At 50.4% G+C, this 27,970-nt stretch overlaps 1 protein-coding gene across 3 annotated transcripts in view; it reads right to left on the bottom strand.

Moving 5' to 3' along the window:
- Window positions 1-1,112: 1,112 nt before the first annotated feature.
- LOC128272644 (glycogen synthase kinase-3 beta) overlaps window positions 1,113-27,970 on the bottom strand; it is a 51,608-nt gene continuing 24,750 nt past the window's right edge. For all 3 annotated transcript variants that reach the window (XM_053010483.1, XM_053010484.1, XM_053010482.1), the window contains 7 exons: window positions 12,147-12,337; window positions 10,657-10,740; window positions 8,583-8,693; window positions 8,271-8,508; window positions 8,010-8,203; window positions 5,477-5,663; window positions 1,113-5,396 (listed from right to left, as the gene is read on the bottom strand). In XM_053010483.1, the coding sequence (XP_052866443.1) occupies window positions 5,023-5,396; window positions 5,477-5,663; window positions 8,010-8,203; window positions 8,271-8,508; window positions 8,583-8,693; window positions 10,657-10,740; window positions 12,147-12,337 (1,379 nt within the window). In that variant the 3' untranslated portion in view covers window positions 1,113-5,022. The remainder of the gene's footprint in view (window positions 5,397-5,476; window positions 5,664-8,009; window positions 8,204-8,270; window positions 8,509-8,582; window positions 8,694-10,656; window positions 10,741-12,146; window positions 12,338-27,970) is intronic.

Genomic DNA, 27,970 nt, shown 5'->3' with positions numbered 1-27,970 from the left:
CCGTTATGATTGTATGCCTGTATAGATGTGCTTGTGTGTAATCCTTCGTTTGAATGTCATGATTTTGCTTTCCTTACGTCAGTGTTACATGGTTCTTTACATGCTACCTTTTTGCTGAATGTTAATATTACTATGGTGTTTCATTGTTATCTCTCTTCGCGTAAAATGGCGCAACTCAAATCGACAGCAATATCCATTGCAGCAGTGTTACTATGGTGACAGCGTGTGGTCTGTGAAAGTTATCTTTGTGTTGCAATGCTTCTTGCTCTCCATTGCATAGCCTTCGTTTGAACGTTCTTTTTGCTTGGCATCTTCATTCGACAGAAATTTGCGTCACGGTGAACGGTTTCTATAAACACCCGCTATTTAGATCGAGTATCTTTCGGCTCTGCGAATTGGGACCGCGCCTTAGCACAGGATATGATTGCTACGATCTTAATGCCGGATGCTTGCTTTGCATCAACAAAAAAAGAATTAAGTGAGAAGGTTTTCAGCTGCCAATTGGCAAGAAAATCAGCTTCGCCTGCGATACACGGCACTTTATCTGATAACAATTGTGAATTGTTAATGATGATCTCTTGGTCATTAAGAAAATGATCGAACGAAGCATTATTGCCGACAATAGAACTCCCACTGTGGCAACAAGTGATACCGTCTCGTGTTTAGCCTTATAATTACTAGCGTACGATTATTGTAGTAAAGCAATGATCACCTTCAATCGAAACGAAGGGTCCAAATAAATAACACTCAAAATGTACACACATTTCCGATGCCCTCATCAATAACAACCATCCGAATATTTTACAAATCGAGATCAAAATCGTTATTCTTAGGTCCGAGAGTCGGGGAGGGTTTGAAAAACAAAATCGTTCCGTTACGCAGATGATGACTGCTAGCCAGTTTGATTCCCAGTGCCGGCGTACACGCGAAACCTTTCAAGCACCTCTACAATCTACCACCAACAACGGACAGGGCGCGCGATGCTGTGTGTTTTTCTCAAGATTTTCCATATCATGGAATAAAGCCCACGGCCGCGCTCGACTTACGACGCTTAAAAGCGAGGCTTGGAACCGAACCGAAGGCACAAACAAACACAGAGACAATTTGGGTGGTACGTTTGAGAACAAAAACAATTTACCTTTCTTCCATGTTCTAGTCAGTTGTGTGTTTTGCTGTGTTTGCTGCTCTACACATTCCTCGTATGTCATCTAAATGGTCGCAGCTCCTCTTTCTATCTTTCACTCAGCCCTTGAAGAGGATACGGTTAATCTTTATATGTATATATATAGTGTTATATGTTATTTATAATAGTGTTGTAATTTACTTACATTTCCTGTCACTTGTTTTAACTTTTTCTTTGTTTTTTCTTGTCTAACAATGCACTTTTTTTACTGTTTACTGGAACGCACCTGCTTCCGTACGGAAATACAACTATTCTGGATTATACTGGAACCCCGTTTATCTTTCGGGCGTGTGTTGTGTGTTGAGTGTGTGTGTGGAAACGTGTTATTGTTGTGTCAATCGTTCTGTTAGCAAACATTGGTGTTTTCTCGCGTGTGTTGAGAAATTGAAAGGGAATTTAAAAGAGCCGATGATGCGTTTCGCGATGATGCGCAAGTGTTTTTTTAATGGGGGATTATTTCTTCCGTGCGCGTGCGTGTGAGAATTATGCTAAAATTTGCCATTGTTTTTTGTCTGTGTTGTGTTTTGTTTTCAGTTTTTTGTTTTACTAAACTTTTTTTCAACTTTTTACTTCTTTATGACTTTTTGTGTAATATACGTTGAAACACTAGAGCTGTCTGGCTGGTTTAGTGTTTTAATTTATTCTTTGATTTTCTTTGCTTCTCTTACCGTTTTTCTCCCGCTCGATTTTCCGTGTTCGTTTTGTGGTCATAAGAGACTTGGAGCTGGACTACAGATTACCTATAAACTATAGTGACGTTGCTTAATTTCTTGTGATTGGATTTGTTTTTGTAATCGGACTGTTGCTATATTGGGGTTGCGTTAATTTTTGTTTGTCTTCAATTTCGCCATCGCCATCGTTGCTCTACTGTTCTCTATCCATTTTTGCCGTCATTTGTGATCGCCACCAGTTTAGAGAGAAAGCCCTTTGTCAAAGGACCAACATTGGGTCGCAATATGGTTGGCCATGGTTTCAATTGGCGGCATTTGCCATCGAAGTTCCACCATTGTGATCTCCACATCCTTTTGCATCATGCATTTTTGGCGCTAATAACGGTATCCTCTGAGTGAACTATCTGAATCTGAATCACTTATGCAGTAGTATGTATATAATTTTCTTTACATTATATATTTTTTATTTATTATAAATTATATGTTTATTTACTACAAAGATTTTTTATTCAGACGTCTTACGAGATATATAACCCTTCGCTCTCTATCTATCTCCCCTCTCTCTCTCTCTTTCCAAGCGTCGTTCTCTCTGACCCTTTTTCCCGCGTTTGTCTTCTGTTCTCTTGTTTGAATTTTTTTGTGTTTTTCTCTCGGTTTAAAATAATTTACCATTCCATGATTAAACTTATACACGGTTCCTGTCTCGTCGGTTCGTTTCCCCGCAACGAAGAGACAGGCAAGAATAGCCTATATGTACTGCGTCGTGTGTGGCCCCCGTATCTTGTGGGCAGCAACGGTCGTGACGCAGCTTCCGATACACCATCGCGTGTGTGTGTGTGTGTGGCGTCATCATGCAGCTATAGTTATGTTTGTTTTGTCCACTGTTTTAGACAAAAACGGTTCCGATATAACAACGAGAAGGTTAAATTAAATCGAAAAGATACAATCCCACCACGTGTATCTAGTAGTGGTGGGAACCAACGTAACCACTGCCCGTGAGCCCGAGGGTCAGCGGTGCCCAGCCCAGTCCCGCCAGCAGCCTCACTGCCCAGTGAGACTGTGAGATCTGCCAGTGTGGATCGTCCGACGCGCAGATATGAATGATGCGCACAACAGCGTGGTCTGGATTGAGTTTGTTAATAGTAGCTTTATACAGGTAGGCTCGAAATTCCTACACAACACATAACTTGCCGTACGTGTTCTTCCTTACTATAGCCTCCTACCGTATCCCTGGGGTGCCGACGGGTTTCCTCGTGGCACCACATTCGTTCTTTCGGCGGATTGTCGTCGTCACGACGAACAAAACTCGGTTTAACGTCTAAAGCCACGCTGAGCCGCACGGTAACGTCCGTCGTTATGCACAGGCAACACTTTACCACTGTTCGGTCGCAGGTTGCTACGTATAAGTTCAATATTACGCTACGTCGCTTTCCGTTTGCGGGAAAATACGTTTCGTTTATTTAACGTAACCAACCACAACACACACACGCGCGCGCGCGCACTCAGCTTCCTTTTCTAGTCGAAGGCGAAGGTTGATGCAGTTGTTGCTTGCTTTCCCAACAGAACAACCACCGGCACGAGTGGAAGCCTAGCCTTCCACAACCCACGGAACGCCGCACATAACACAGCAGCGGCGTCCACGAAACCAAAAACCAATCAGAGTATGCTACAGGGCGCGCGCTCGGAAGCGAACGGTTTATTATGATGCGCGCGTGTTGGGTTTCCTTTTTATGTTTCGCTATATTTTCATCCTTCTTGCTCTCTGGGTGCAGCCTACACGCTAGAGGGAGGTTCGACTTGAATCATGATCATCACTACTACTTTGTATCTTTGTCCTTACTGTGCAAGGATATTGTTGTTGTTGCTGTTGTATGGGCCATTTTTTCATCCCTTTCAGCTATTGGACTTTATTGGTTCAAATTTTCACCAATTTGTCCCACTATTCACTACTACTTCGCTAGATATATTGCAAACGGACACACGAGCGCGTGAGAGTCCAATATGATCTCCAATGGAGAGAGATGGCCAGTGCAGCACGGAGTCCGCGATCAGCTCAAACCCCTTCTCGACACACACCTTACGGTGCGCGCTTTGCGATCATTAAAATAATTCATCTACTATCATAGGTTTTAGTGTGTGTGTTCCTCGAGTGTGGTTAGGATGACTCTTTCATGATATCTGTCCCGGTCTCGTAGTACTGCAAAGGTGAAACAAGTCGCCTAGGTATGGGTGTGAGTGTGTGTCTAACGATTATAAGGTATATCTCTGCGATTCCACCAAGAAGAAAGCTGCCCCTCTTTACTACACAATGTGTGTTCCGGATTTTCGCTTGACTTTAGTAAATATTCTTGATCTCTCTTGCGTGATTCGGTATGCCACCAATGCTTCATCATAACACTCAACCCCGTTCAGCACCCAGGTTTAGTCTCGGGGGTGGCCATCAAAACTGCACTGCCCTCCCAGAGAGCACGACTTTCCGTGCAGTTTTCTCGTACGACGAAACTGGGAGGCGCGCGTTTATAATATATTTGGGTGTATATATTATATATATATATATATGTATGTATAAAAAAGAAAACATCAACCGATGACCAACACGATCTTGAAGAGGAAAAAAGGATTTCGTTTGAAATGTACCTTCAACGCGCTGCGCACACACCTCAGCAAGCAGGGAAGCGGCGCAGCGCACACGTTGCTTCGTTCATTTTTAAATAATAATTAAAATTAATAATATTAATAAAGGTTCAAACAATCGTCTCTTGCGGCCGTCTGTCACCTCCCATCCTATTTGTCTTCTCTCTCTCACTCACTCTCTCTCTCTCTCTCTCTCGCTGTATCTTTTTTTCTGTCTGTGCGATGTTCTATTGTTTGCCTGCTGCTGCACTCGTCTACACGTGGGTCAACAATGCGTGGCTCTCCATCATCAACATCCACCGAGAGAACCTTCCCCATTCTCTTCCACTAAAGCGAAACAAGACTATATTTAAATTTCTGTTCACATCTTGATTTTATGCCCTTTTTGTGTCCACCCCGTTCCGTTCCGTTCCGTTGTTACGCGCCTCCAGCAGAGAGGCGTCCAGCGCGACGCAGCGTATTGGGCGCGCGAAGAGACCCGAGTTTTGTTGATGTTTCCGCACACATTTCGATACACGCAACAGTTGTTTAAAGCTAACCCATCGATGAGGTGGCGGCAGCTGCCGAAGGTGGGCATGCGTTGCTGTCGCCTCCCGCGGTCGTCGTCATGTCGTCCGGGCCGCCGCCTGATGCACCGCCACACGACTGCTGCGGCAGGTTGATCGGATCGTTATTGCTGCTGGCACCGCCGGCACCGGCACCGACGCCGCCACCGCCGCCGCCACTGCTGGTACTACTGTTCGCGCCACCAGCACCCGACGAGCTGCCGCCTGCCACACCACCTCCGTTGCCGCTGCCGCCGCCGCTGCCACCCTCCATGGAGGCACCGCTGGACGAGGCCTTGGCCGCGATGTCGTTCGGGTTTCTGGGCCTCAAGATCAGGTTCAGGCTCGGCTGAATGGCAAGCTCTGCAAGGGAGGAACAATGACGGGCAGGTTAGAGAGATGATAAAGGGCCCTTCCACGGAACGGAAATGTCCCGAACTGACCTTGCTCTGTGAAGTTAAACAGTGGTGGAAAGTCGCGCCCGTTCGGCAGGCTCTTGCTGCCTTCCCGCAGCTCGTTGAAGAACGGATGGGCGCAGGCTTGCATCGGGGTGATCCTGGTGCCCGGCGTGTACTCGAGCAGCCGGGACACGAGAGCGATCGCATCCGGTGGGGTGCGCGTCCGGAACACCTGTGGGGGTAGCAGGCGCAAAAGCGTCATTGATAAAGCGAGACAATGTAAAGCGGTTAGTTAAAATAGTAGTAAAGAAGACGTAGGGGGCGCACGTAAGAACACTCATTAGTATCCTCTCTCGAGGGCACAAAGGGGCCGCCGCGGTCTTATCAGCGAGCTGCACAGCACGGGGAGGAGCGGTGGAACATCGGCAGGCACACGGGGGAAGGTTTAGGTGGCGCATTAGAGGAAGTGTAAATAGGAAAAACGAAACGAAACGAAACGAAGCCCGCCCCGTTACCGATACGATGTGGTAGTGAAGAAACAATCGGAACACGGGCTAGAGGTAGCAAAAACGAACAAAACGAACGAAGGAGATCAGTTATAAAAGGGCGCAGTGACCTGGCGGGGCAGGAACGCGTGGTGTCAGTAGCGGCGTAGTGGTGCACAGGGCGCAGCGGGGCATGAACAACCCACGGGGGTGAACGGAGTGGACGAACAGTGGTCGTTGTGCTAACTGGGACAAGTGTGCGCGGCAACCAATAAAACGACGAAGCGCAGCAACGGTTCGATTCGACTCACGGATGTTGTCATTAATAGAGGTCAGTTTTTCCAAAATTAAAGAGAACGTAAAGGAGAACGTAAGCCGAACGTTTCGTATCAATCTGTCTTCTTCGAGGAGCGAGCTGAACAGATTCCAGGGATTGTGTAGCCCAGTGAACTATAGTGCTCCAGCCTAGTGCGTCTGTTATCCTTTCTTCCCTCACTTCGTAAATGTATCCTATTTCCTATTTAAACTACTTTCAGAAACGACACATCGCTTCGAAGCAGTTCCTGTTTGTGTACGCCGTCGGGATAAGCGAACGCAACTGTAACGGAACGTAAAAGCGTAGCATTTCATTGTTCACCGGTGAGGTGAAAATTTACAGTGAACCGCCCTTTTCGGTGAAAGCAAGATGATAATCATTGGGTTCATACAAGGCCTAGATTATGAGCTACCAAACTTAGTCTTCCTTCGTGTGTCATTAGGATGTACTCTAATCCAGTTTGATGCCATCAAAGTGACCGTCAAAGCCTCACTACTGACCAGCCGACCACAGGCCAAACCCGAACTGTTGCTCGAATACACAAACTCACAGAGAACAAGATACAATCCCCTTCATCATGCACGTTATACGCTAGAAAAGCACGCAATGTCACAGACAAATGGTCGGTTAACCAATCTCTCGGTAGCATTAAAGAAACCCAACATACGTTAACAGAACACAGTGACAAATGGCACAGAGAGACAAATTCACATGCGTGGCGCGTGTCCCACAATGAGGTGCTGTGTGCAGTCGTCGCTTATGAGCTGTGCGGCTGTGTTGGTGGCTTGATACGATCCTGCTGTGTGCGCGGGGCATCTGTAGTGTGTTTGTGTGGCATGAGCTCAGTCGATAGGTTGATTTAAATGGTAACCTCGTCCCCAGAGAAGCCGGTTTGTGCTTCGTGCGATGCAAAAGGACGACACGACATTAGGCAATATCCTCGTACTAAGCAATATCCTCCTGACTGGCAAGTTAATCTGTGTGTTCTCCTCTGGGCCGTGTGGTGTCTGTCTCTGTGTGTTTGTGTTTAGGTTCTGTGGCAGTGGCCGAACTGAGCGCCTGAGTAGTAGTAGTATGAAACGGTAGAGGCTTAAAAAGTGCAGGTGGTGAGTTCGGTTTCGGTTCGACAATTCTAGTTCTTACTCTAATACGTTGGTGCTCGGTCGTGACGGTAGGGAAAGACATTCGCTCTAGCATTAACTGAAATGAGTCGAAGCGAATCGGTACTGAGAATGATATCCGGTTTCTGAATGGCGCTTGAAATTTGGAAATAGCTTAACTACTGGACACACACACACGGACGGATCACACATCAGCACAGCAGCGAGTGCGGCGCTCGGGTACGGTGGCGCGATCGGGTAATCGGGATGAGCACGAATGGCGAAACAGGAGGCCCACTAGGACTGCACACTAGGGGTCCGAGAACGGATGTGGTGGGCACAACACTATCTTTGCATGAAGAGTGGAGAGTGTTCAACACACTTTTAAGGTTCCCCCACACGAAGGCACTACTACAAAACAATAAGCGTGCGAATGGGATCGTGTCAGTGGAAGCCTGCCTGGCGACAAAGAGAGAGAGAGAGAGCTAGGGGAACGCGGATCGGTCATTGTTGACGGAGGTTGATCAATGTTACTAGAGGGCTCAAGGCACGCTAGAGGGCCAGAAGAAGGAGTTTCGGATTTTAGCGGCAAAGGCACAGGAAGCTCGGCCGGCGCGGCTATAAACAAACACGGACGGGGACTCGTGGCAACACCGCGTATCACTTGATGATCGTACCTTTTGCCACGGGTGGCTCTTGATCTGCGGGAATTTGAACTCCGTGTAGTTGGGATTCATTTCTTTGATTTGTTCCCGTGTCGGCGTGCCGAGGACCTTGATGATTTCGACCAGCTGATCGACGCCGGAGTCACCGGGGAAAATCGGTTGGCCGAGCAGCAGCTCCGCTAGAACGCAGCCCGCACTCCACACATCTGCGAACAAACGGGAACGCAATTAGTTGCGTTTGACGCAAACCGGTTTGCGATGCGCGATACTTACCGATCTTGGTGGTGTAGTTAATCGCACCGAATATCAACTCCGGGGCCCGATAATATCTGGAGCAGATGTACGACACGTTCGGTTCGCCGTCCAGCAGCTGCTTGGCGCTGCCAAAGTCGCACAGCTTCAGCACGGCCGTCTCCGGGTCGAGCAGAAGGTTCTGTGGTTTGATGTCACGGTGGCAGATGCCCAGCGAGTGAATGTAAGCCAGACTTCTGAATAATTGATACATGTAAAGCTGCAACGAACGAACGGGAGCCGGTTAGAGCGAGGTTCTGTGTCAAAGGTAGTGACGCGGGCGCCGTTACTTACTCGGATGAAGTTGATTGGTATCGTTTGCTTGTTCTTAGCATAGTGACGAGCGACTTTGTAAACCGTCTCTGGGATATATTCGAGCACTAAGTTCAGATAAACTTCGTCCTTCTGTGGGGCAGAACAGAGCAGAGAGGATGTGTGTGTGATAAGAAAATCAAGCCATTCACAAGGGATCTGTGTTGATTCAACCAAAGCTACGGGAAGAAAGTTCTGTTAGTAGTAGCGTACTCTCTCGCGGTCTACATCTCGGCGGCGGCAGTAGCCCTGTCGCTTTGTGGCTGCTTTTAGCACTAATGGAGGGCGCGCGGCAAAAGAACAACTTTCGTTAAATACAAACACACACACACGTGAGGATGGTGGCGGCGAATGTACATGACACGCATCTCGATCTACTACTCTACCTAGCGCGCCATAGGTTGTGTCTGCCACTAGCGCTAGTTAATAGTTGGGGCCTGATTCGTAGAACGGCCTTTTTCCAATCTGCACTCTGAAGATGCATCGCATTGGCAGACGGCAACAGGTGCCACTTCGTTCTGCATTCATTCGACACGAACGAACAACAACTTTTGGGTTGTAAGACACAGTGGGACTGAGGCTGGTGAGTTGTGGTGTCCCGCCACAGCTGAGCACACATTAGGGACCTGCAGCGCGTGCGTACGAAAAATGTTTGTGAAGAAAACAGGGAAACAGTTAGGGGCCACTCTACGATGCGCGTTAAACACAGTATCGCTCGATCGGTTTTTTTTTAACAGGGGGAGTGTGGGAAGAACTCGGGATTGGGGAATGATCGACGACCGAACAGGATGATATGCGTTTCAAAAGCAACTGCGCATCGCCATGGAGTTGCACAAATGAGCATGTTTTGAGCATGAAACAAACCCCAACGATGAGGATGGCAGAGTGATCACTGAGTGTTCTCGGTGGTGGTCAGTTACTTTAAACACGGGTGCGCGGGATTTAACACAAAAGTACTACTTTGTTTGATGAGCACGGAAGTTGTGTGGTTTTAGGAGCATCTTTTGTGGAGAGCACGGATTTTATAGCATGGCCTCCGACCTAAAAAGGGGCGCTATCAAGCGGACAGACGCAGCGATGGTGGTGAGGGGGAACTGTATGGACTGTGATTGTGGTATCCAACAACAATGGCGCTCTCTAATCCTCTAGCATCGCGCGGATCCGCCGAATCCTAGGCCGGTGTGCGGTTGGGGATAAGCAATGCGCGCGCGTACCCCAAAGGCAAACATATCGTAGACACAACACAACTGTATACACACACACACACACAAACACACGCTTGTAGCACATGGTAGTGGGTGGCAGCAGGAAGAGGGTGGTGGAGGGTGGCCCCAACTTTTCATTTGCATCCGTTGTCACACTCTTTCTCTACCTGCGTCTGCAAGGCACCGGCGAACAGTCCCATGTCCAACGGAAAATCATCTCGCTGTGAGGGAGTAGGTTGATAAGGGTTGGTAGGGGGTTGTGGGTTGTGGGTTGTGGGTGGTGGTGATGGTTGTTGTGGGTTGTAATCGAAATTCGAACAATGGCGCGCGCCGCTCGTCATTATCACAACACGAGGGGGGCATTGTTTCATTCAACAGGTGGAGATCGATTGATGGTGGTAGTAGTGGTGAGTGTGTGTGTGTTGTGTTAAGTCGGAACAAGAAGAAGAAAAAACAATAGATAAGTATATGGTACGAATGGCAACCTCATCCTTCCAGTAAGCATACACAAGTCATTCAGCATTGCATAAGTCTTTGATGCTTCTGTTTCACAATTAATAACCAAAAAACATATCGATCCGATGACAAAAAATGATCGAAATGGATCGTGATGGTACAAAAAAAATATCTTATTTCGAAAAAGGATTACACTGACTTGTAGGAAGCGGATTGGCTAGAAAGAAGAAAAGGATCAAGACGATCTTGTTCTAAGTGATCACATTTGCGTGCACCCGCCGCACTCGGCACTAGCATAAACGATGCTCCGGTGCGTGCTAGCGCGTCGGGGGACCTAAATTCGGGGCCATACACTCCAGAGCGTGTAGTGTAGCGTAGTTAGTATCGACACCTACCCTTTCGCCACTGGAGTAGAAGAAGTACTTTAGCTTAACGATGTTACAGTGTTCTAGCCGTCGCATAATCTGTAGTTCACGGTTCTGAAAAGAGAGAGAGCGAGAGAAAGGGTGGTCAGAAATGAGTGGTTAAAAATCAATTCCAATTCTTCGACGACGACAGCTAACTAGGACTTGTCCCAGGACGACGCGCAGAGACGAATGCCAAGTTGGCTAAACGAATCCTGACCGCAAACACGCACGAGAAAATATGCCCCTCGCGTGCTCTACCTCACCAGCCTAAGCCTTGCAGCACACCGAGCGGTAAAAAATTGCGCTGAATAATTAATGATTTTGCGGGTGGGTGTTTTGTGTGGTGATAGAAATAACTTGGCCACCCGCTCGTTTGTTGTACTCCACAGTGGGCTCGCGGGAGTTTGTTAACTTCAATCGATAATTCTCTAGTGTTTACCGGCGCCGTACAGCGCTATTGGCGACACCAAATGAACCTTTTTTGCAAAATACCACCGAACGGAACTTCCAGCGCACGCAACACCGGTGGCCCTAAAGGAATACGAAGAATAGCAAAGCGGCGCACAACATATGCTCTGGGCAGCTCCAGGTCCTGTTAGTGTTATGCTATCGGGAAAGCGGCTCTCTAATGCGTCGGAATAGTTATGCTGTTGACGTTGCTGAATGAAGAGCGCCATTACGTTTATCTTTTCGCGAATCGCTTTTCGAGTCTAGCATTAACTGGAAGAAAGGTAACCTCCCACGGGGCATTGATATGAGTTGCTTAAAATAAGGGACCGTGTGGTCACAGCCGTTTGGTCCTGCGTGCGACGAATCACCTTGTAGTGGCGCAGCGCAGCAAGGGCATCGAAAACATTTTTTTAAATCATTCCAATTCGAACCGCTTCGAGGCAGAACCAATTTGTACTCTCTCTCACGTGACGTGAGACTCTCATGGATGATGTAGGTGCGCGGTGGTGTGTGAATCAGCCGCCACCGGGGACTGACCGGCAGCACCCGAGTGTAGCGTGAGTCACTCCGGGTCGTCCAGTTTGGCCCAGAGGCAGGCGAATTACTAATCGATCACAATTACATCCTAATAAAGTGAACGCGCTGCTCTACGGGTCAAAGTCGCAAATTGGAATTCCAATCGAAAAGAATTTAGCAATCAACGACGAGACGAGACGAGGCGGCCAGAAGCTTGTTCCGGGCACTGCAAAATTGCCAACTGAATTTAATATCACGACGCACTTTCCTTGACAAAAATCCTTAGAATACGGCATGGCATGTTGCTGCTTCGCCGGAGGGGCAAAATTGATATCGAGCACGGGAGCCAGAGAGCTGCTGCGTGGCGAGCGTTCATCGACGGAGAACGGATAATTGAATTCATAAAATGGTTCGCTTCGCCGTGGGCCATGGTAACGAGGACGAAGGTCCGCACCACGGAGCAGGCAGAACCTTCGCCGGTGGCCGTCGGGCGGGCCGGCCCTGGCACTTACCTTAAATCGTTTGTCCTGTAACACCTTCTTGATGGCGACTAGCTCGCCCGTATCACAGAGTTTCGCCTGGAAGACGACGCCGAAGCTTCCATTGCCAATTATCTTAGTATCTGTGTATGACACTTCCTGCGGTCTGTCGGGGCCTTGTCCGGGTGTTGCTACAACCGTTGTCACTTTGGAGCCGTCCTTACCTAAGAGGTGGAGAGAAAGAAAGAGAAAAAGAGACATGATTAGAAGACATACGTAGGATTGGGCGGCGTCCTTCTTCTAACTCTCCAAGGACAACATTCGGCGCATAGATGGACACTTAAGTGGCAAAGTTAAAAAAACGAAGGTTTTGTTGTGGTCGGCGACGCCGTGTTCCAGAGACGTTGCCGGAGTCCGCAACGGAACACTATTCACCAACCTTCACTCATCAAGTATGAATGTTTCAATCAGACGTGGAACTAATTGAGAGAACATATTAGAAATCGATCGAAGTTTCACAACGCAATGGACACCGGGGGGAACTGGACGACATCCACACGTCCATCACCGGCGCGAACTATCGATTCCAACCCTCAGAACTGGGCGCCCCGCCGCCATCATCTATTCATCCACGAGCGGCACAAAAGTTTCCCGAAGGTGAGCCAGAATTAATTGGCCAGTAGAGAGACTCTACACCGGTTGTTGGACGACGTAAATGTTTCTTGGGAGGGTGCTGTGCTTGGTTCTCAATAAAGTTTGAAGGTTGCGCCCCGATCGGAAGAGTTTTGAATAATGTATCTCCCCTTTTCCCGGTGGGCGAACTGTGTGTTCCTTACTAACCGCCTTCAAATGATCGGTGGCTTTTGGGATCCGAACATAATAATGTTGTTTTTGACACAATGGGTCGACTGGCAATACGAGAACCGCAATCGATCCGACGACGGTGCCTTCTCGGGCATTAGGCGCGGTAGCTCTGTCTCCCGGTCAAACGAATGCGCAATGAGGTCAATTTGATTAAATCTCACCCTGAACTACAAAGATGCCCTTTTTTAGTGGGGGGTTCTTAGAGAGCTGGCCGACAATCAATTGGAATCAATGGAATACAAAGTATCGACATGGTACAAATGCCCCACCGACGACCTCCTAATCGTCCAGCTGTTGTGGTTAGTGTTTTATGACCAGAAGGTCCGAATCACCGCCAGACTGACCAGAGATATCGATTGTGCATCAACGAGCTATGGCCAGTTTTGACCGGCTCTGAACACGAGTGTTGGGTGCCGTAATCAGTTGAAGATTACACCGGGCTCTCGAGCTATCATATGTAGGGGAAACGGAGATCACGAAACGTGTCAGGGACTGGAAAACTTTTACCACCTCATTACGCAATTCGTAGGTCGCCGGTCGATACTGGATCGAGTGATAAGGAGCGACCTCACTGGTCGCTGAACCGGGATCGCCACGCTCTCGGGAAGGGTGGTACCCAAATAAAGTCATCACTGCCGTAGGGCCGCCGCCGGGAGGTCACAGGTCATTACTTCCATTTGCCATTTAATGGAAGTGACGTTGTCGTGACGGGGAAAATGGGACCACGCGCACGGAGTATGCTACACCATGAAGCACCCCACACGCCAACGGCGCTCGGCGAGTATTGATGAATTATTTCATTATTCAACACAACCACTGAGTTGTGTGTGGCGGCGGCCACAGCAAGAATCGATTGACTTAGACATTGAACCTTTAGCAGACGCGACGTCGGGGGGCCACCCCCTTTAGCAGGTGTGCTACTACACCGCTGCTAACTGGAAGCCCCCAAGGGTGCACCCCCACCATGGCAGAGGGCAGTCACGCACCACGCAGCACGCTGGCGCTCCACACAACTCCGGTTAGTTCCGGTAGTAATCCGATCGGCATCCGACTTCCTTGGGAACTAACGGAGCTGACCTCCGCCGGCCGGTCGAACGTCTTTCAACTAGCATTCGATTGTGTTTTGCGCAGAAACGGCATCGCAAAGGAAGATTTGGGTGCTAACACGCAAATGCCGCTAATCTGGGGATGTTGATCCTCGGTCTCTCGCTGTCTACGTAAACAAACGCGGCGGCACATGGGGGCCACGGAGATCACCTTCGCGCCAGGGGTTATCGGTGCGATTCGTACGAAAATATTATTGCCGACGTCCGCGCCGACGGATGATAACCCGGCGAGGGACATAAGACCAGACCATGTGACTGGTAGGTGTAAGAGCCCCGTCCTTGGGGTCGTTACTTTCGCAGTGCGTCTATTTCCTGTATTTAGCCGTTCAGTGATCGACGCCCTCGGGATGGCCTAATGAGTAGAATAAAGGCTACTTGCATCGCACCAAAGGTTCGGGGGCATGTGCTGTATGCAGCATCGTGTGCTTGTTACTAGAGCCTCCTCCTGAGCGGACACGATCACCTTCTGATGAGCGCACCTGATAAGCGATCGGCGGATGACGACGAGCCTCCCGCTTCGGTGGCCGAAGATTCAGCACAACATCCAGTTCTTCGGCGGTTCGGTGGAGATTTGGGCGAACCGAGCACCGAGCGTGATAAGCCGTTCTCGTTGGTTGGTCCTTTAAAGCCCGCTCATTAAAGCCACACGCCACAAACGAGTGACCGGCGACCGGGGACGTCCGTCCCCAGACGAGAACGGAAGACTCGTTTTCCGTTGTGATGTCGTCGTTGTCGTCCCCGGAGGGCATTATCGCTCGCCGTCGTGGCGACTCCTCCGTGGTGTGCAAACAACAGTTCGTAAGTCATGGCGGCGATGATGATGTTGGCCAGCTATCGCGAGCGTGTTTACACTTCCTTGCTCTTGGTTCTTGTCGGCTTGTTTACTTTTCGACCAAACACACCCTTCTCCAGTACACACACGGAAGCTTTTCCTGGCGCGATGACCGAACCAGAACACGGGTCCCAAGAGCCCGGAACACCATTGTGTGTGCGCGATTAGCAGAGGACATCGTTTCGCCTATTTGGGTGTTGTGCTCTGGCTCGTCTCTCTGTGACTGTAGGTCTTGGAGGAGCTCGTCAACGGGGTAAAGGTGTCTGGGGGGCCAGCCCACTGCTCTGCCTCTGACATGGCAAAACATGCGTGAACACATCCGTAACAACCCACATCTGCGCTGCTTCCTTTTGATCGGCCACAACGAGAGCAAGTTGTTCCCCCCCGCGGGTCGACTTCAAGCCACCAGTCGGCGCGCTTCCGGAAGTGTTCATATGACCAAAGAAGCACTATGCATCCGCAGTTCCGTGTGTTCCTCGTTCGAAAAGGGAAAGTAATCCCAACAGCACGGCGGAAGCTGGAGTTGTTCGCGGAAGTAGCGCGCCCCCGGACACGTCCACACGCAGCACCGCGGGAACCATCAACCAAATTCACACAGATCTGTGGCTGGCTGGGAGGCTGACTTCGAACGCCGCTCCACGATTCCCGCCCGAGAATAGACACACTGGGCGGACTAGAGAACCTGCCGGACCTGGGGCTTGGCCTGGCCTGACCTGCATATGTGTAGCACACGCGTTCGCTGAAGGTGTCTATGTACCGCGCCAATAACCCGGGCTGGCGGGCGTTGCGTTGCATTAGTTCCGCGTCGCATTTAAACGTGTTTCGCGCGCGGGGCCACCACGACTCGCGTTCTCGTGGATTTTCAAGGTTGCCTCCGGGCTAGATACTTTTTTTCGCAACGGAGTACTGAGCAACTAAAAACGTGAAAGTTGAAGGACGTTTTGGGAATCGATTAGTCAAAAGAGCAACGGGATGGACACCGCAAACTGACTCTGCGACGAACCCGATGTTTATCGACATATTGTAGGAGAAAACGTAAGTCTAATAACAAGTGCGCGAAAAACTTCACCATAGAAGCTCCTCAAATATTTCCTCGATTTGGTTCCTCGATTTGGCTGACGGCCGACCGAAGAGCAAATCAACACAGTGCTCAGGATGCTTTTAAGGATTTCCATTCCAAGAATGTAACCAATTTTTATATTAGAAAAGCAAAGAATTCAGCGGGATAATGTAGCAGGTCGTACAAAGCTGTTGGAGCGCAAAATTGTATAAAAATCGATGAGGTAACAGAAAGTCGACAATTCACAACCTCATGCTCGAAGAATCAACAATTCTACGTCAAAGAGTATCTTACAGCTGGTTGTGTACTTTCAAAAGCACACATCGCTATGGCTTGATGCCTGAAAAGAAGAAGCTGGCCCATTAACACCTCAGAACCGCGCACGATTGACAGATATCGAGCCATCTCGGCAAGGTTGCGCGAAAATATGGGATCAAAAGAATCGCACAACATGTGAGGCGGAGCCACTCTTTACTGCGCCCACATCCGACATTTCGAGGTTAGGGGCTTATTCGTACAATAACTCAACAAACGGTTACCACTTCTGCGAACATTGCTCAATCGTCGTGGACGTACTTTAAAAACCGACTAAAACCGGAGCGGACCAATAAAGGCACATAAAACAGGACATCAACACCTAGCGGCGACACTTACGGGGGTCTTTCTCTCCTCGTTTGTTGTTTTTTACTGTTGAATCCCCCGGACGGGACCGGGAATTAATGGCCACGGGTGCGCTACCCCCCTTCGAATGCTAGAAGACTAGTTAATTTTATAGTCAACACGTCGATAATGGGTGGCTAATAGGTGCACCCAACACATGCACGAGTTGATTCTCGAGGTCGGACAAGAACCGGGACTGTTCGGACAAACGTCATAACGACGCGGCACACGATTACTTGAGTGACGTGCGCGTTCACTCGTCGTGTTCCTATTTACTTATTTTGGACCAATGACTTTAAAATGCAAACTTTAAAGCACAGAATGACTTGGCCATAAAGGCATCCGCACAGTAGCCTAGCAACGATATCACCCAGAACCAGAGAAGAGAGAGGGGGGTCCCTCCTGGTTGATGCGGTCGAGTCCAACAAAGACCTCATCAACTACGCCAAAAACGCGAACGCGGGCGCACGACTTATCACCAACCACAGACCTGCCGACCGGGGGGATTGTCACCTTACGCGGAGAAGGAGGTGTGCTCATTAGACTTATCTGTCAACAACAAATCCGCAACCAGCACAGACGTACACGCGGAGTGTTATCGCACGGCACACACGGCGGCGGCGCTCCGTCCCTCGCTTTTAATGAGCGCTAATCCCGTGTCAACCCAACAAACACGGAGTCGGACACTGATTTGGGCACGGCGCTCTGGCTACTTACACATCTCCTTGAACTTGCGCGACAAGCGGCTGAAGCTGAAGCAGGAACACTGCACCGTCACCGGGTCGGAGCCGCCGTCCATGGAGCCACCGTACTTGGCCGCCCGCTCCAGCTTCTTCTGCTGCTTGCGCTGGCGCTTCTCCTCGGCCAGCTGCCGCTGCAGGGCGTACTTCTCCCGGATCTTGGGACTCCCGTTCTCGTCGATGTAGTAAAGGGTCTGCTCTAGCCCGTCGTATCGGTTGATCAGCTTCGGATCGATGGCGAACACCTGGAGCACGTTCGGATCGCCACCGGCCAGCGCCGGCACCGGCTTCGGTGGATCAGTAGCAACGGCGGCCATCGTTGTCCTGCCGCCGCCACCCGTGTCGCTCGGTTTCACCGCGGACGGACCGCCTGTCGCCGGTCCAACGGAGGCACCTTTCGCTGGGCTCACCACTACTTCCGCGGCCAACTGCTGAGGCCGCTTCGCCGTAGCACTACTTTTTTGCCGCCGCTCGTCGATGTCGTCGTCCTCGGGCCCCAGGACGCTCTCCACAAACCCATCCGTATCGGTACTATCACAGGCGGTTACTACCTTCAGTAAAGCTTTCGGGCGCGGACTGTTAACGTCGGGCAGACTCTGGCAAGTGCGGTTCATCAGGCGCAGCTCGTGCTTCTTCTTGTTGAGCCGCATCGTCAGCCCGACCTCTTCCGTGTCGTCGTCGTCGTCGTCGCCGTTATCTGCCCCGTCGTTATCATCCGCTTCGGCTCCTTCTTCCATCTCATCCTCCTCATCGAGCTCGTCGTCCTCGTTATCCTCCTGGCCGTCCTTATCACTCCTACGGCCGCTGAGCGGCGGTGGTCGTCGCAACTTTTTCGTCCGAAGCGGAGTCAACTCCTTGGAGGCACTGGCGATGCTGCGGCCACTGGACAGGAGCAGCAGCCGGCTGCTGCTGCTGCCGTCGCTCGCCGGCTCGCGATCGATGTCCTGCATCGAGAGGAATACGCCCGAGTCGGAGGCCGCCATTTTCGTGTCGACAAACGAGGGCAGCGTCTGATTGTGGCGCTGCTCGTCGTTCTCGCACTCGCTGTTGTGCTTCAGGTTTTCCATGCGCCGCCGGAACACGGCCGGCAGTGTGACCACCGGCAGGAACGGTACCTTCTCAGCCGCCACCGCCGCTACGACGACGGTCGGACCGCTGGTAGGGCCGGTGGTTGGAACGCCGCCGCCAGAGGGCGTTACAGGCGACGACTCCGTCGCTATTGCTGCCATCGGTCACAATCCGCCGTCACAATGAACACTCTTCTCTCACTACACACTTCTGGTGCAGGTGGCACGGACGGTCGGTAGGTCTCCCCCCTACAGGTGGTGGAACATAAACTGTTAAACGAGGATCACGCACACACACACGCACGCACAAAGGTCGAAATCTTTAGTTCGCGGTTCGCGGTTCTACTTAATCGACGCAACGTCCAACGGATCGAGTTCAAGGATAGAGACGTTAAATATTGGGTGGTGTTCAATTTGGAGCCCCCACAACAAGGGGCGCTAATTTTAATGTCCATTCGCTTATCACGCTCACTCTCAATGTCTTTGTGTACGGTTATCTTTCAGAGCTTTTTGACGGCATTTGCTGTTGTTTTATAGTCTGTATTCGGTGCGGTGGGACCAGCTGGGAGTTGTCCACTACAAATTACTGGAGATCGGCACCAGACGATCTCCCCACAAGCCACACTCTACTCAATAATGCTGCTGTACTTGACTTAACTTTGACTTATCTGCCATTTATTTTATTTGATTCCAAAATATTATGTTATCAGCAGCGCGCTTAAACAAACTCCTCAAGTGCGATCGCAAGCAAAAAATCAGCAATCGCAAGAAACTTTAACGGGAGGCCAGGATTTCAACAAACAGAGGATTCACATTTTGGCCCAAGTATGAAAGAATGAATGAAAAAGTTGTCTATGTTTTCATCACATTCAAAACTAAGTATGGCTGAGGAGTTCCGTAGACTAAGTGCTCTTGAGGACATCCGTCTGACCTCCTGTACAGACACCCAAAAACACATAAAATGACCTAAAGCTTGCGCGTATACCTAGTATTTGCATACAAATTACAAATGATGGGTATAGGTGCCAGTTGCTGCTGACTTATGCAAAGCTTTTGATGGTTCAATGAGACGTGCCGTCTCCTCTCTTGAAGTACTCTCTAAACATGAGGCGCGACGACAACCCCACAGAGAGAGAGAGAGAGAGAAATGTAAAAAATCACATCAAAAACACTTGCCGTAAAAAGCCTTCCGCTCACGGCGAAAGACGCACCCCGTCGGTCAACCTGGCGCAGGGCCGGGGTGTGTGTGTCTAGAGGGGTCTCACCTGGCATAACCCAAAACAGGGCGCCCAACGGCTAAACGGTGGCAGGTGAAAGGTGTCCGCGCGCCCACCTCTGGAGAGGGCGCCGGGCAGGGCCAAAACCGCAACGTCGGTTCTTTTGACAGTTTCCTTTGTAACTTCTTCCTTTTTTTTTGCGAGAAAAACCCGGGGCGGTACGCAGCCCCTCCCAAGAAACTTAGCACTTCGGCTGCCGTGTGCGATGAGACGTACGGTACACGGCTGTACAGAGCATCGCCGAATTGCGACGCAGAATCTTCGCCCAGGAGGTTGCCGCTGGCCATTCCCCAAGAGGTGTGTCTATCTGTGTGTAAGCCGTGAAAGTTGCGCCGTGCCGAAGAACTGGGAGCGCAAAGAGGAACCGAGAAATTGCGACTTAAATCAATCTGCGGACAGACGGAGCCCGGATCCTGGCTTCCACTCCAATCAACCCCAATCTTCCACAACCCCGAACGAACGGATGACGATGTTGATGTACGGACGGGCGGGAGAGTGATGGACTTTGACAGGTCAGCCGCCGGTGAAGAAACCGGCCATTAACGGGCACACAGCACGCACACACACGCGAACGAAGGAATTTGTTTACGAACGAAGGTACCACAACAAAATTGGGACCGACCGAAAAACAACAGTTATTGCTCCTTCCGCTCGCTCGCTCGCTCTCCAGCCCGGGAGTCCCCGTCTCTTTATCCACAGGGAGATTATGCGAACAATTGACACACTTGTTGGCGCCATCACCATGCTGATGCGTAGTAGAGTTGTCGTCGGCCAACGGCAGAGCATAAAAAGGGATTTGCGTAACATGATTTTATCAAACAACGCATTTGGAAGCGGAAATCATTTACGCTGCGGGCGGACGGGAGGCATATTCGCGGTGCGCCATCATCGTGTTACGTAAGCGCGGTTGTGTCGCCATCCGGATGACCTTCAGAAGGGGGACCGGTCGGATGGATGGACCGGCGAGAGAACAGGATCGTCTCTGGAAGCCGTCGCCGCCGGAGAAATACCTCGGCTTCCACGCTAATTCCTAGGCCTGCTGCTGCTGCTGCTGATGACCAGGTTTTATCAGTTTGCCCGCCCCGGGGGACCGGTTTTGCGAACCTGGGCAACGCGCCGCCGCCTCAGGCGGGTCTACGTTATTTGCATGATAGGCAACAACGTGCGACGTAGCAGCGCACACAGAGGCAGCAGGAGGCACAACGCACACATTCCTCATCGACACGAACTGGCATATTCTGCGCGGCACAGAGAATTTAGGAGGCTCCACAATTCCGCGTACCGCCCTCCAAACCATCGGGGTGCGTCGTTTATGAGCAACCCCGTCGTTCATTAAACCCTACCCGGGGCGCGGTCAAGCACAGCAAGAACTGCTGACACACGCTCAAAGACACGGTAACATAAAAAATCGCGGGCAGAACGCGAATTGACTGACGAAACCTGGTGCGGTGGGTTGCGTCAGCCGCCGCCCGGCGTTCGAAATGACGAATTGAAATAAAAATGAAGGCACAAAATCGCCTTCTTCGAAGACGGTTTCATGGGTATCGCCACGAGAAACTAGCGAACCGATCGGACCCAAGGTTAGTGCCGTGGCCCCGCCCGCCGCGCAGGTGGTCCCTCCTTAATGAAGTTGCAATTTTTAATAAAATTTGCTCAATTCCCCAGGCGATGCTCTTGGTCGAAGAGCCCCAAATGTGTGTAGTTCCTCCTCTCCAGGTGACCGCCAGCGGGAAGAAACTATGGCCCACGGTAGAACCGATAACCCACCTGGGGGAGGAAGCGCTCTGAGGTGAAACGAATCAACACCCACCACCGGCACCATATGTGATGGTTAATATGAATGATGCCCCTTCGTTTATTGCCTCCACCGCGGACCTCAACAAAAACAATGGAGCCAACAATGAATGGAAGGAAATCTTTGCAAAATTATTCGGACGTCTATAGGACCACCCTCACATCGTTTGTGGCCAAAACATTTCCCGACAAATGCATTTTCCGCATGGTGCGCTCCATTTCCGTCGTACGTTGAAAGTGAGAGCCAAGGTCAAAATAATGGTCGTCACGCCATGATCCGTTTCTTTTACAAGAATCGGCCAAAATCCCAACAACGACAACTCGGTGGGCTGCGGACATTTGGTACGCTTACAATGGACAAGTCTGTAACAGCGCCATGGCTCATTTTAATGGCAGGACATCCTCATAACACAACCGATCAGGAACCTCCATTGAATCGATTGTAAAGACAGTTCAATAAATATTCAGCCGGGTAAAAAGCAAAACCAGATAATCATCTCTCATTGGAGTCCTTACAAATGACCCGAATTAGTTACGAATGATCCTTTAGATTTCACCATTTTCACCACTACATAACAGCGGCTTAATGACGGTCTGGTACGAGTCCTAGACACAGAATGGAAGGCGGTAGTGGGTCATAACTTCCATTCATTCCCCAAATAGAATCAATTGTGAAGCGACTACTCTCGTATTTACCCTCCCTTAGTAAGGACAATCAGACATGCCAGTTCTTTTCAGATACCTGATCCCAAACCGTGATTTTCATTCAAAGTGGAGAAGGAACTGTAGAATAATTGTGACTTAGGCGTATTTACGGAAAGCGAGTCCCACGATCGACTCACAGATGGCATGTAAATCAGGCCAGGATTTGAAAAAAAAGATTGGCAAGGACATCAAACTGTCACCATGTCAACTGTACAGTCAGACACAAATTTTGTGGACTTCGGAAGGCAGAGCTCTCCTTCCTAATTTATTTAGTCGCAGACAACAGGCCCCGAGCATTCTGCCCACTTCTGTACGTCTGTCTAGACTTCTGTACGGCCGCAGTAGAAGCTCCGTCTAGTTCAAAGACTCCCTTGTTCACAAGAGGCCACAAGTGTGATTGACCACCGAATCTGTGCTAAGAGAGTGGCCCGAATTTCTCGAAGCCAGCGGTAACCTTCACTGCATTTCGGTGCATTTATTGCACCACACCACGCACGACGACGATCGATGCCAAATGGACATATGTAAGAGTGTGTGCAGTGCTCTTTGCTGCTGCCTGCCTGCCCCTTGTCGGGGTCAGTGGGGCTCGCAAATGCGTGCGGCGCTGCGCGAGTTTCTCGGCGGTCAACGAACGATGATCAAAACGTTGGGATACCTCTTCTCTGTCTCACTCTCGCTCTAGAGGCCGGGGGTGCGAACGAGAAATTGACGGCGCAGCAGACGACGAACTTTTTCTATGCTGACCACGCGACCGCCTGCGGGTATCACACCCAACGGGGAGCAGCATAACACGATTCCGGTCGATCGGTGCAGCTTCTTGAGTGATCGTACATTAAAACTCACACACACAGACACAGGCCGGTATAAGAAGCGAGCAGTCAAAAGGAGAAGTTGAACTGGCCGCCCCCCGTGAATGCTGCTGCTGCGGCCATCTCTCTCTGCCGCGCGGGATAATTCACTTTCGTTCCCGCTTTCTTCTGCGGCGCTGCGTCTTGCTCTTGTGGCGCGCAGCATAAAACGGGCGCGCGTGGAGAGCGGGGACAGCATATTTTCGCAGATCGCGAGAGTCTATTTTTAGCCGCACACTTACAGCCGCAAGAAGCGAAGGCGAATGATTTATTTTAAAGTCTTGGGCGGCCACCGGCGCGCGCGTTAAAGTTTACCTCAAACATCGGGACGGCCGATGGAGGAGTAAAAGCGGAACACAGCGGGGCCGACGACGACTTGCAGCAGAGCACCGCGGCGCGGCCGCGCACATTTCGCGCTTCGCCATTTCTTTTTTCGAGAGAGTTTAAGGTTGAAGGAAAAAGAAAGTATGCTTTGAGAGCGCGGACCGGACCACCACCGTCGCCATTCGGTTGGGCGCACATTTTATGGCTCCGTCCTCCGCAAAGCCCGCGGGGCGAATGGGTGGTGGTGTTTTGGCTCTAATTTTTTTGCCAAACAAATAAGAAATGCAGAGCTTGTGTGTCAGTGCACAAAGAGGGCAAAAGGAACTCGCTCGGGGCGAAGGATATTGATGCACAACACGGAGTTTACTGTTTACCTTCAAGCGACGCACAAATAAACACGCAGCCTCGAAAGAGATTGGTCCCACCCCGGAGAGTGCTCGGGGCGACGGGAATTGTGTTTAAATCGCAGTAACAAAAACGGCGCAAGAACCGCAGTCGGGTGTCAGCAAATGTTGTGAAATTCATATTCGTGTTTCGAGAGCGTCGGTAGAGCTTGGATCCATTGAAATGGAGTCACAGCGCCATGGAGCATTCGGAGCATGCCCTTTCGAGCAAATTAATGGACCAGAGCCTAAGGACATCAAATCCGCGCTCTTCCTTCTGGGGATTTTTTTCCTCGGAAACGGTCGGGTCACGCGATGCGCCGGGGAAAAGCCGGAGGAGCTCAGCAGAAAAATGTGGCGAAGAATATATTACAACGAATTAAAATCGATAATTGTATCCACGTCAGGCGTTACGCGTCAGGGACTCGTCGTGTGGGCGGTTTTGGAACCACACACACACGCACACATAATGTCATAATGGCGACGAAGAGATGCCTAAACAGATCTGGTATTGATTTAACAGTAAAACCTTCCCCCGACGAAGGTTCGTCCCTTGGCGAGCGAGGTTGCCGAGTGCGTTCGAAACGGAAACTGGCGACAGATTCACGGAAGCGGAACGGTCCACCAGCTGGGACAGTACTGACCAATCGAACCCAATTGGTTATTGTGGGTAAGTGAATTGCAGGTCATTCCATCGTTTCCTTATCGTCCCTTTCACCCAGGTGCAGTAGGTTTATTACTTAAGAAAACCCAATCCAATCCGTGACCAGTACACCAATCGCCTGTGTGTGTGTGCGTGTGTCAAAAAAGTACATGAAAGCCCCTGAAGGACATTCGCAAGGCGGAAGAATGGGTCGTCCGGCACACACCGGACCCCGAGGCGCATCGATTTCAAACATTCCGGGTATTGTTGGGGGCAGAATAGGGTTGATTCTGTGCTGCCCGCTCCGCCTGGATATTGACTTTCTTTCCGACCACACGACCGGCTTGTGTAGGTGTGTGCAATGTGAAGGCCAGTGATTATGACGGGGCTCTGGTTCTGGCTCTTCAAATGGAAAATGTCACGTTTCCGGATCGTCCGGAAAAGGGCTTCGCGCAATAAATAAAAGGGTGTACTCCACTTCAATAGAAAGAAGAAAAGTAAAATTCTTGAAATTATTTACTTTTTGCACCGCCATTGAGGCCCCACTTCAGGGCTCGCCCCCACCAGGGAGTTGAAGTGGAACACATAGACATTATTGTACCTTCTAAGGGTGATGCGGGCGTGTGGTAAAAAGTAAGAGAGACGCGGTCACTTCACAAGTATCGGTGGTCATTAAATCGGCGTCAAACTGTGTGCCTATCGAAAACAATCCATCTCGAGCCAGCGCCGCAGTCGCTGCCAATCACAGCCGGCAGGAACAGATGTCAATTGGATTCTCCCGGATCAAACAAATTACTCCCACCGAACCGACCCGACCCGACCCGACCCGACAGAAGGTGGTTCTGGTTGCGCCCTTCGAATTGATGGATTGATTTTGAATTCTCCGAATCCACACCACGGCGCTGCTGTTCTGTCCGGATAATGTGCGCCCCATTATCGATTATGTGCCGCACGCTCCACCCAGCCCCGAGGGGCTGCTGCAAATAATGCTGCATGATTCTGAATGATGCTCCGGGCAAAAAAGCATAATTGCGCTCTTCGACCACCACACCACCAGAGAGCCGGGCGACGGGACAGAAGATGTGTAATTAAATTTCGACAACGTCCTTCGGGTGACTAATTTCTGCACGGTGCGCGCTGATGGCGACGGTGGCCGTGTCACCGTCAAAGCGACGGACGGACAGGCGCGACACACTTTTTCCTGGTAGCGACGCGGATAATCCCAGCTTCTCGCGCTCGCGTCTTAAGGCGGAACTGCGCGCTTCGTGCGTAATACACGCGTGTAGGTTGGCCGGCCGTTCGAGTTCTTGGAAGATGGAGTTCCCCGAGAGGCGTTTGTCACGTTCAATGCCGCCGCCGTTCTTCTGGGCTGAGGCGTGCAAAAAATTGGTTCAAGGAATTCTGTTCGCCGGATGAAAACGGAAAAGCGAAAGCGATTCTTCTGAAGAGGCCCAGATGGGCCAGGGGAGGTGGTTTTGGGACATGACCGTTTGCGGTAATTAGTACACCGTTACTCGCGCAATTGTCCGCGTCAGGCTCACGGCTACGTAATTTATTAAACATAGAACCCCACACAGAGCGAAGCGTTATGATGACGCGGCACAGCACGTTTCACTATACGAGGGGCATTCAAAAAGTATCGCGATATTTGAACATCGACGAGCAACGTATATTTGTTTTTTTTTGTGGCGGTATGTTTCTACTCCTGTCACTCACTTATGGTGACAAGTTCGGCCATTTTGAGTAATCAGTCAATTTTTGGCAGCTGTTTTGCTTGGACATGTTTTGGCTGAACGGCTATTTTTGTATATTCCACATAAAGAGATGGCAAAGAATCTGTATCAAATTTTGCGTGAAAATGAAATTTAGTGCGCGGACACATTCCGAATGTTGACTGGCTAGCTTATGGTGAAACTATTTTAGCCCAAAGCAGCGTTTATCGGTGGCTCCAAATGTTCTAGGAGGGCCGAGAAGATGTGAACGACGGATAGACAAGTTCGGTCGAATGTGAACAGTTTTGCTTACAGTTTCTTTCGATTGCAGGGGTGTGGTGTATCATGAGTTCTTGTCAAAGGATAGAATGGTCCATAAGGATTATTACTTGCAAGTTATGCGGAATTTGCACGAATTTGTGGAAAGACAAAAATTGGCTGTCAAGCCCCGCTGCTAAAACATTGTAGTTTCTGTGCGAATTTGTCGGCCAAAACAACACTCTAGCGATGCAAAAGCCACCGTATTCCCTAGATCTGGCGTCCTGTGACTTTTTCTTGTCCCGGAAACTAAAGGGGGCCATAGAAGGCCGACCTTACGCTTCGATTTAGGAGATAAAGACGGCAACATTTTTTGAAGTACTTCGAGGATTGGAAAAAAAATCCTGCCATTAGTGTGTAATATCTGATGGGAAGGATTACTTTAAAGGGGACAAAACAGATATTCATGAATAAACCAATAGTTTAAAAAAAAAACCACAAATGTCGCGATATTTTTCGAATGGCCCTCGTATGCGCCATTTGCATCACCCCACAACCGATCGGCCACCAGATTGTTGCGGAAAACACAGCAAACAAACCAACCAATCGATTGACTAACAATTGACACAGAACGAAGTCAACGGAGGCCGTTTTCTGAAGAAGAAACCCATTTTAGAACTCGAGAACCTCGGGCGCGTGCATGTCCCCACAAGAAACTACCGGCGACGGAATATGCTCCGCCGTGAGCCTCGCGTCCAGTGCGTGTGCACGCACGCACACACACACACCGCAGTCGCACGGACGCCCACGGACCCACACGCACACACGGGCGCGCCAAATTCCACCAGAAACGCGAGAGAGAGAGACACTGTTTCCGTCACACACACAGTCACGTAGTCGTGTGTTTTCTTCGCTTCTTTTTCGATCACGACGACGGGCAATCCGCCGCCCGGCGCCACCCGTCGATCGGGGATCGGGGAGAGTCGGGGACCGTCGTGGTCGCGCGTACGGTGGCCTAAATTAATATATGCACAGAGCGCTCCGGAGCTTCACGGAGTGACAAAAACGCACCCCGCCTCGTCGGTGTGTGTTCGCGGAGCGCAATTGTTTTGTAAGTGATCTCTTGCGTATGCGTGTGTGTGTGCGTGGCTCGCAGCATCTTGATGATCTTTCGCCGTGCGGCGATCGGGATCGGGAATCAAAACATAAAACACCATCGGACGAGGGAAACAAGAAAACGAGGCACCCTGCAACCCTCTCCTCGTGGCCGGATTAATGATGCAACGACGGGTGTGAGAGGGACAGGACCGCACAGGAATGAGGGGCTCTTTCTCGATCGTTGGGCGTTCGTTCGGGAGGGGGACGATGGCTGGCGATAAGCAAGCGGTTCTATGTATTTCGGTGGGGGGATCACATTTTCGTCGCCGGTTCCAGACTCTTCTCGAACACCGCGCCGCCCCGTGGGTTGCGTGAGGGCCGACCGGCGGCGCGAAAAATGTGCGAAAGTCCGCCGTGATTAACCGACAAAAAGCGACACACCACACGGACACGCGGTCTTCCTTCCGCGGACACAAACACACACGC

This window comes from Anopheles cruzii, chromosome 3 (genome assembly GCF_943734635.1).
Source record: "Anopheles cruzii chromosome 3, idAnoCruzAS_RS32_06, whole genome shotgun sequence".
NCBI lineage: Eukaryota > Metazoa > Arthropoda > Insecta > Diptera > Culicidae > Anopheles > Anopheles cruzii.
This window is presented reverse-complemented; position numbering and strand designations above follow the sequence as displayed.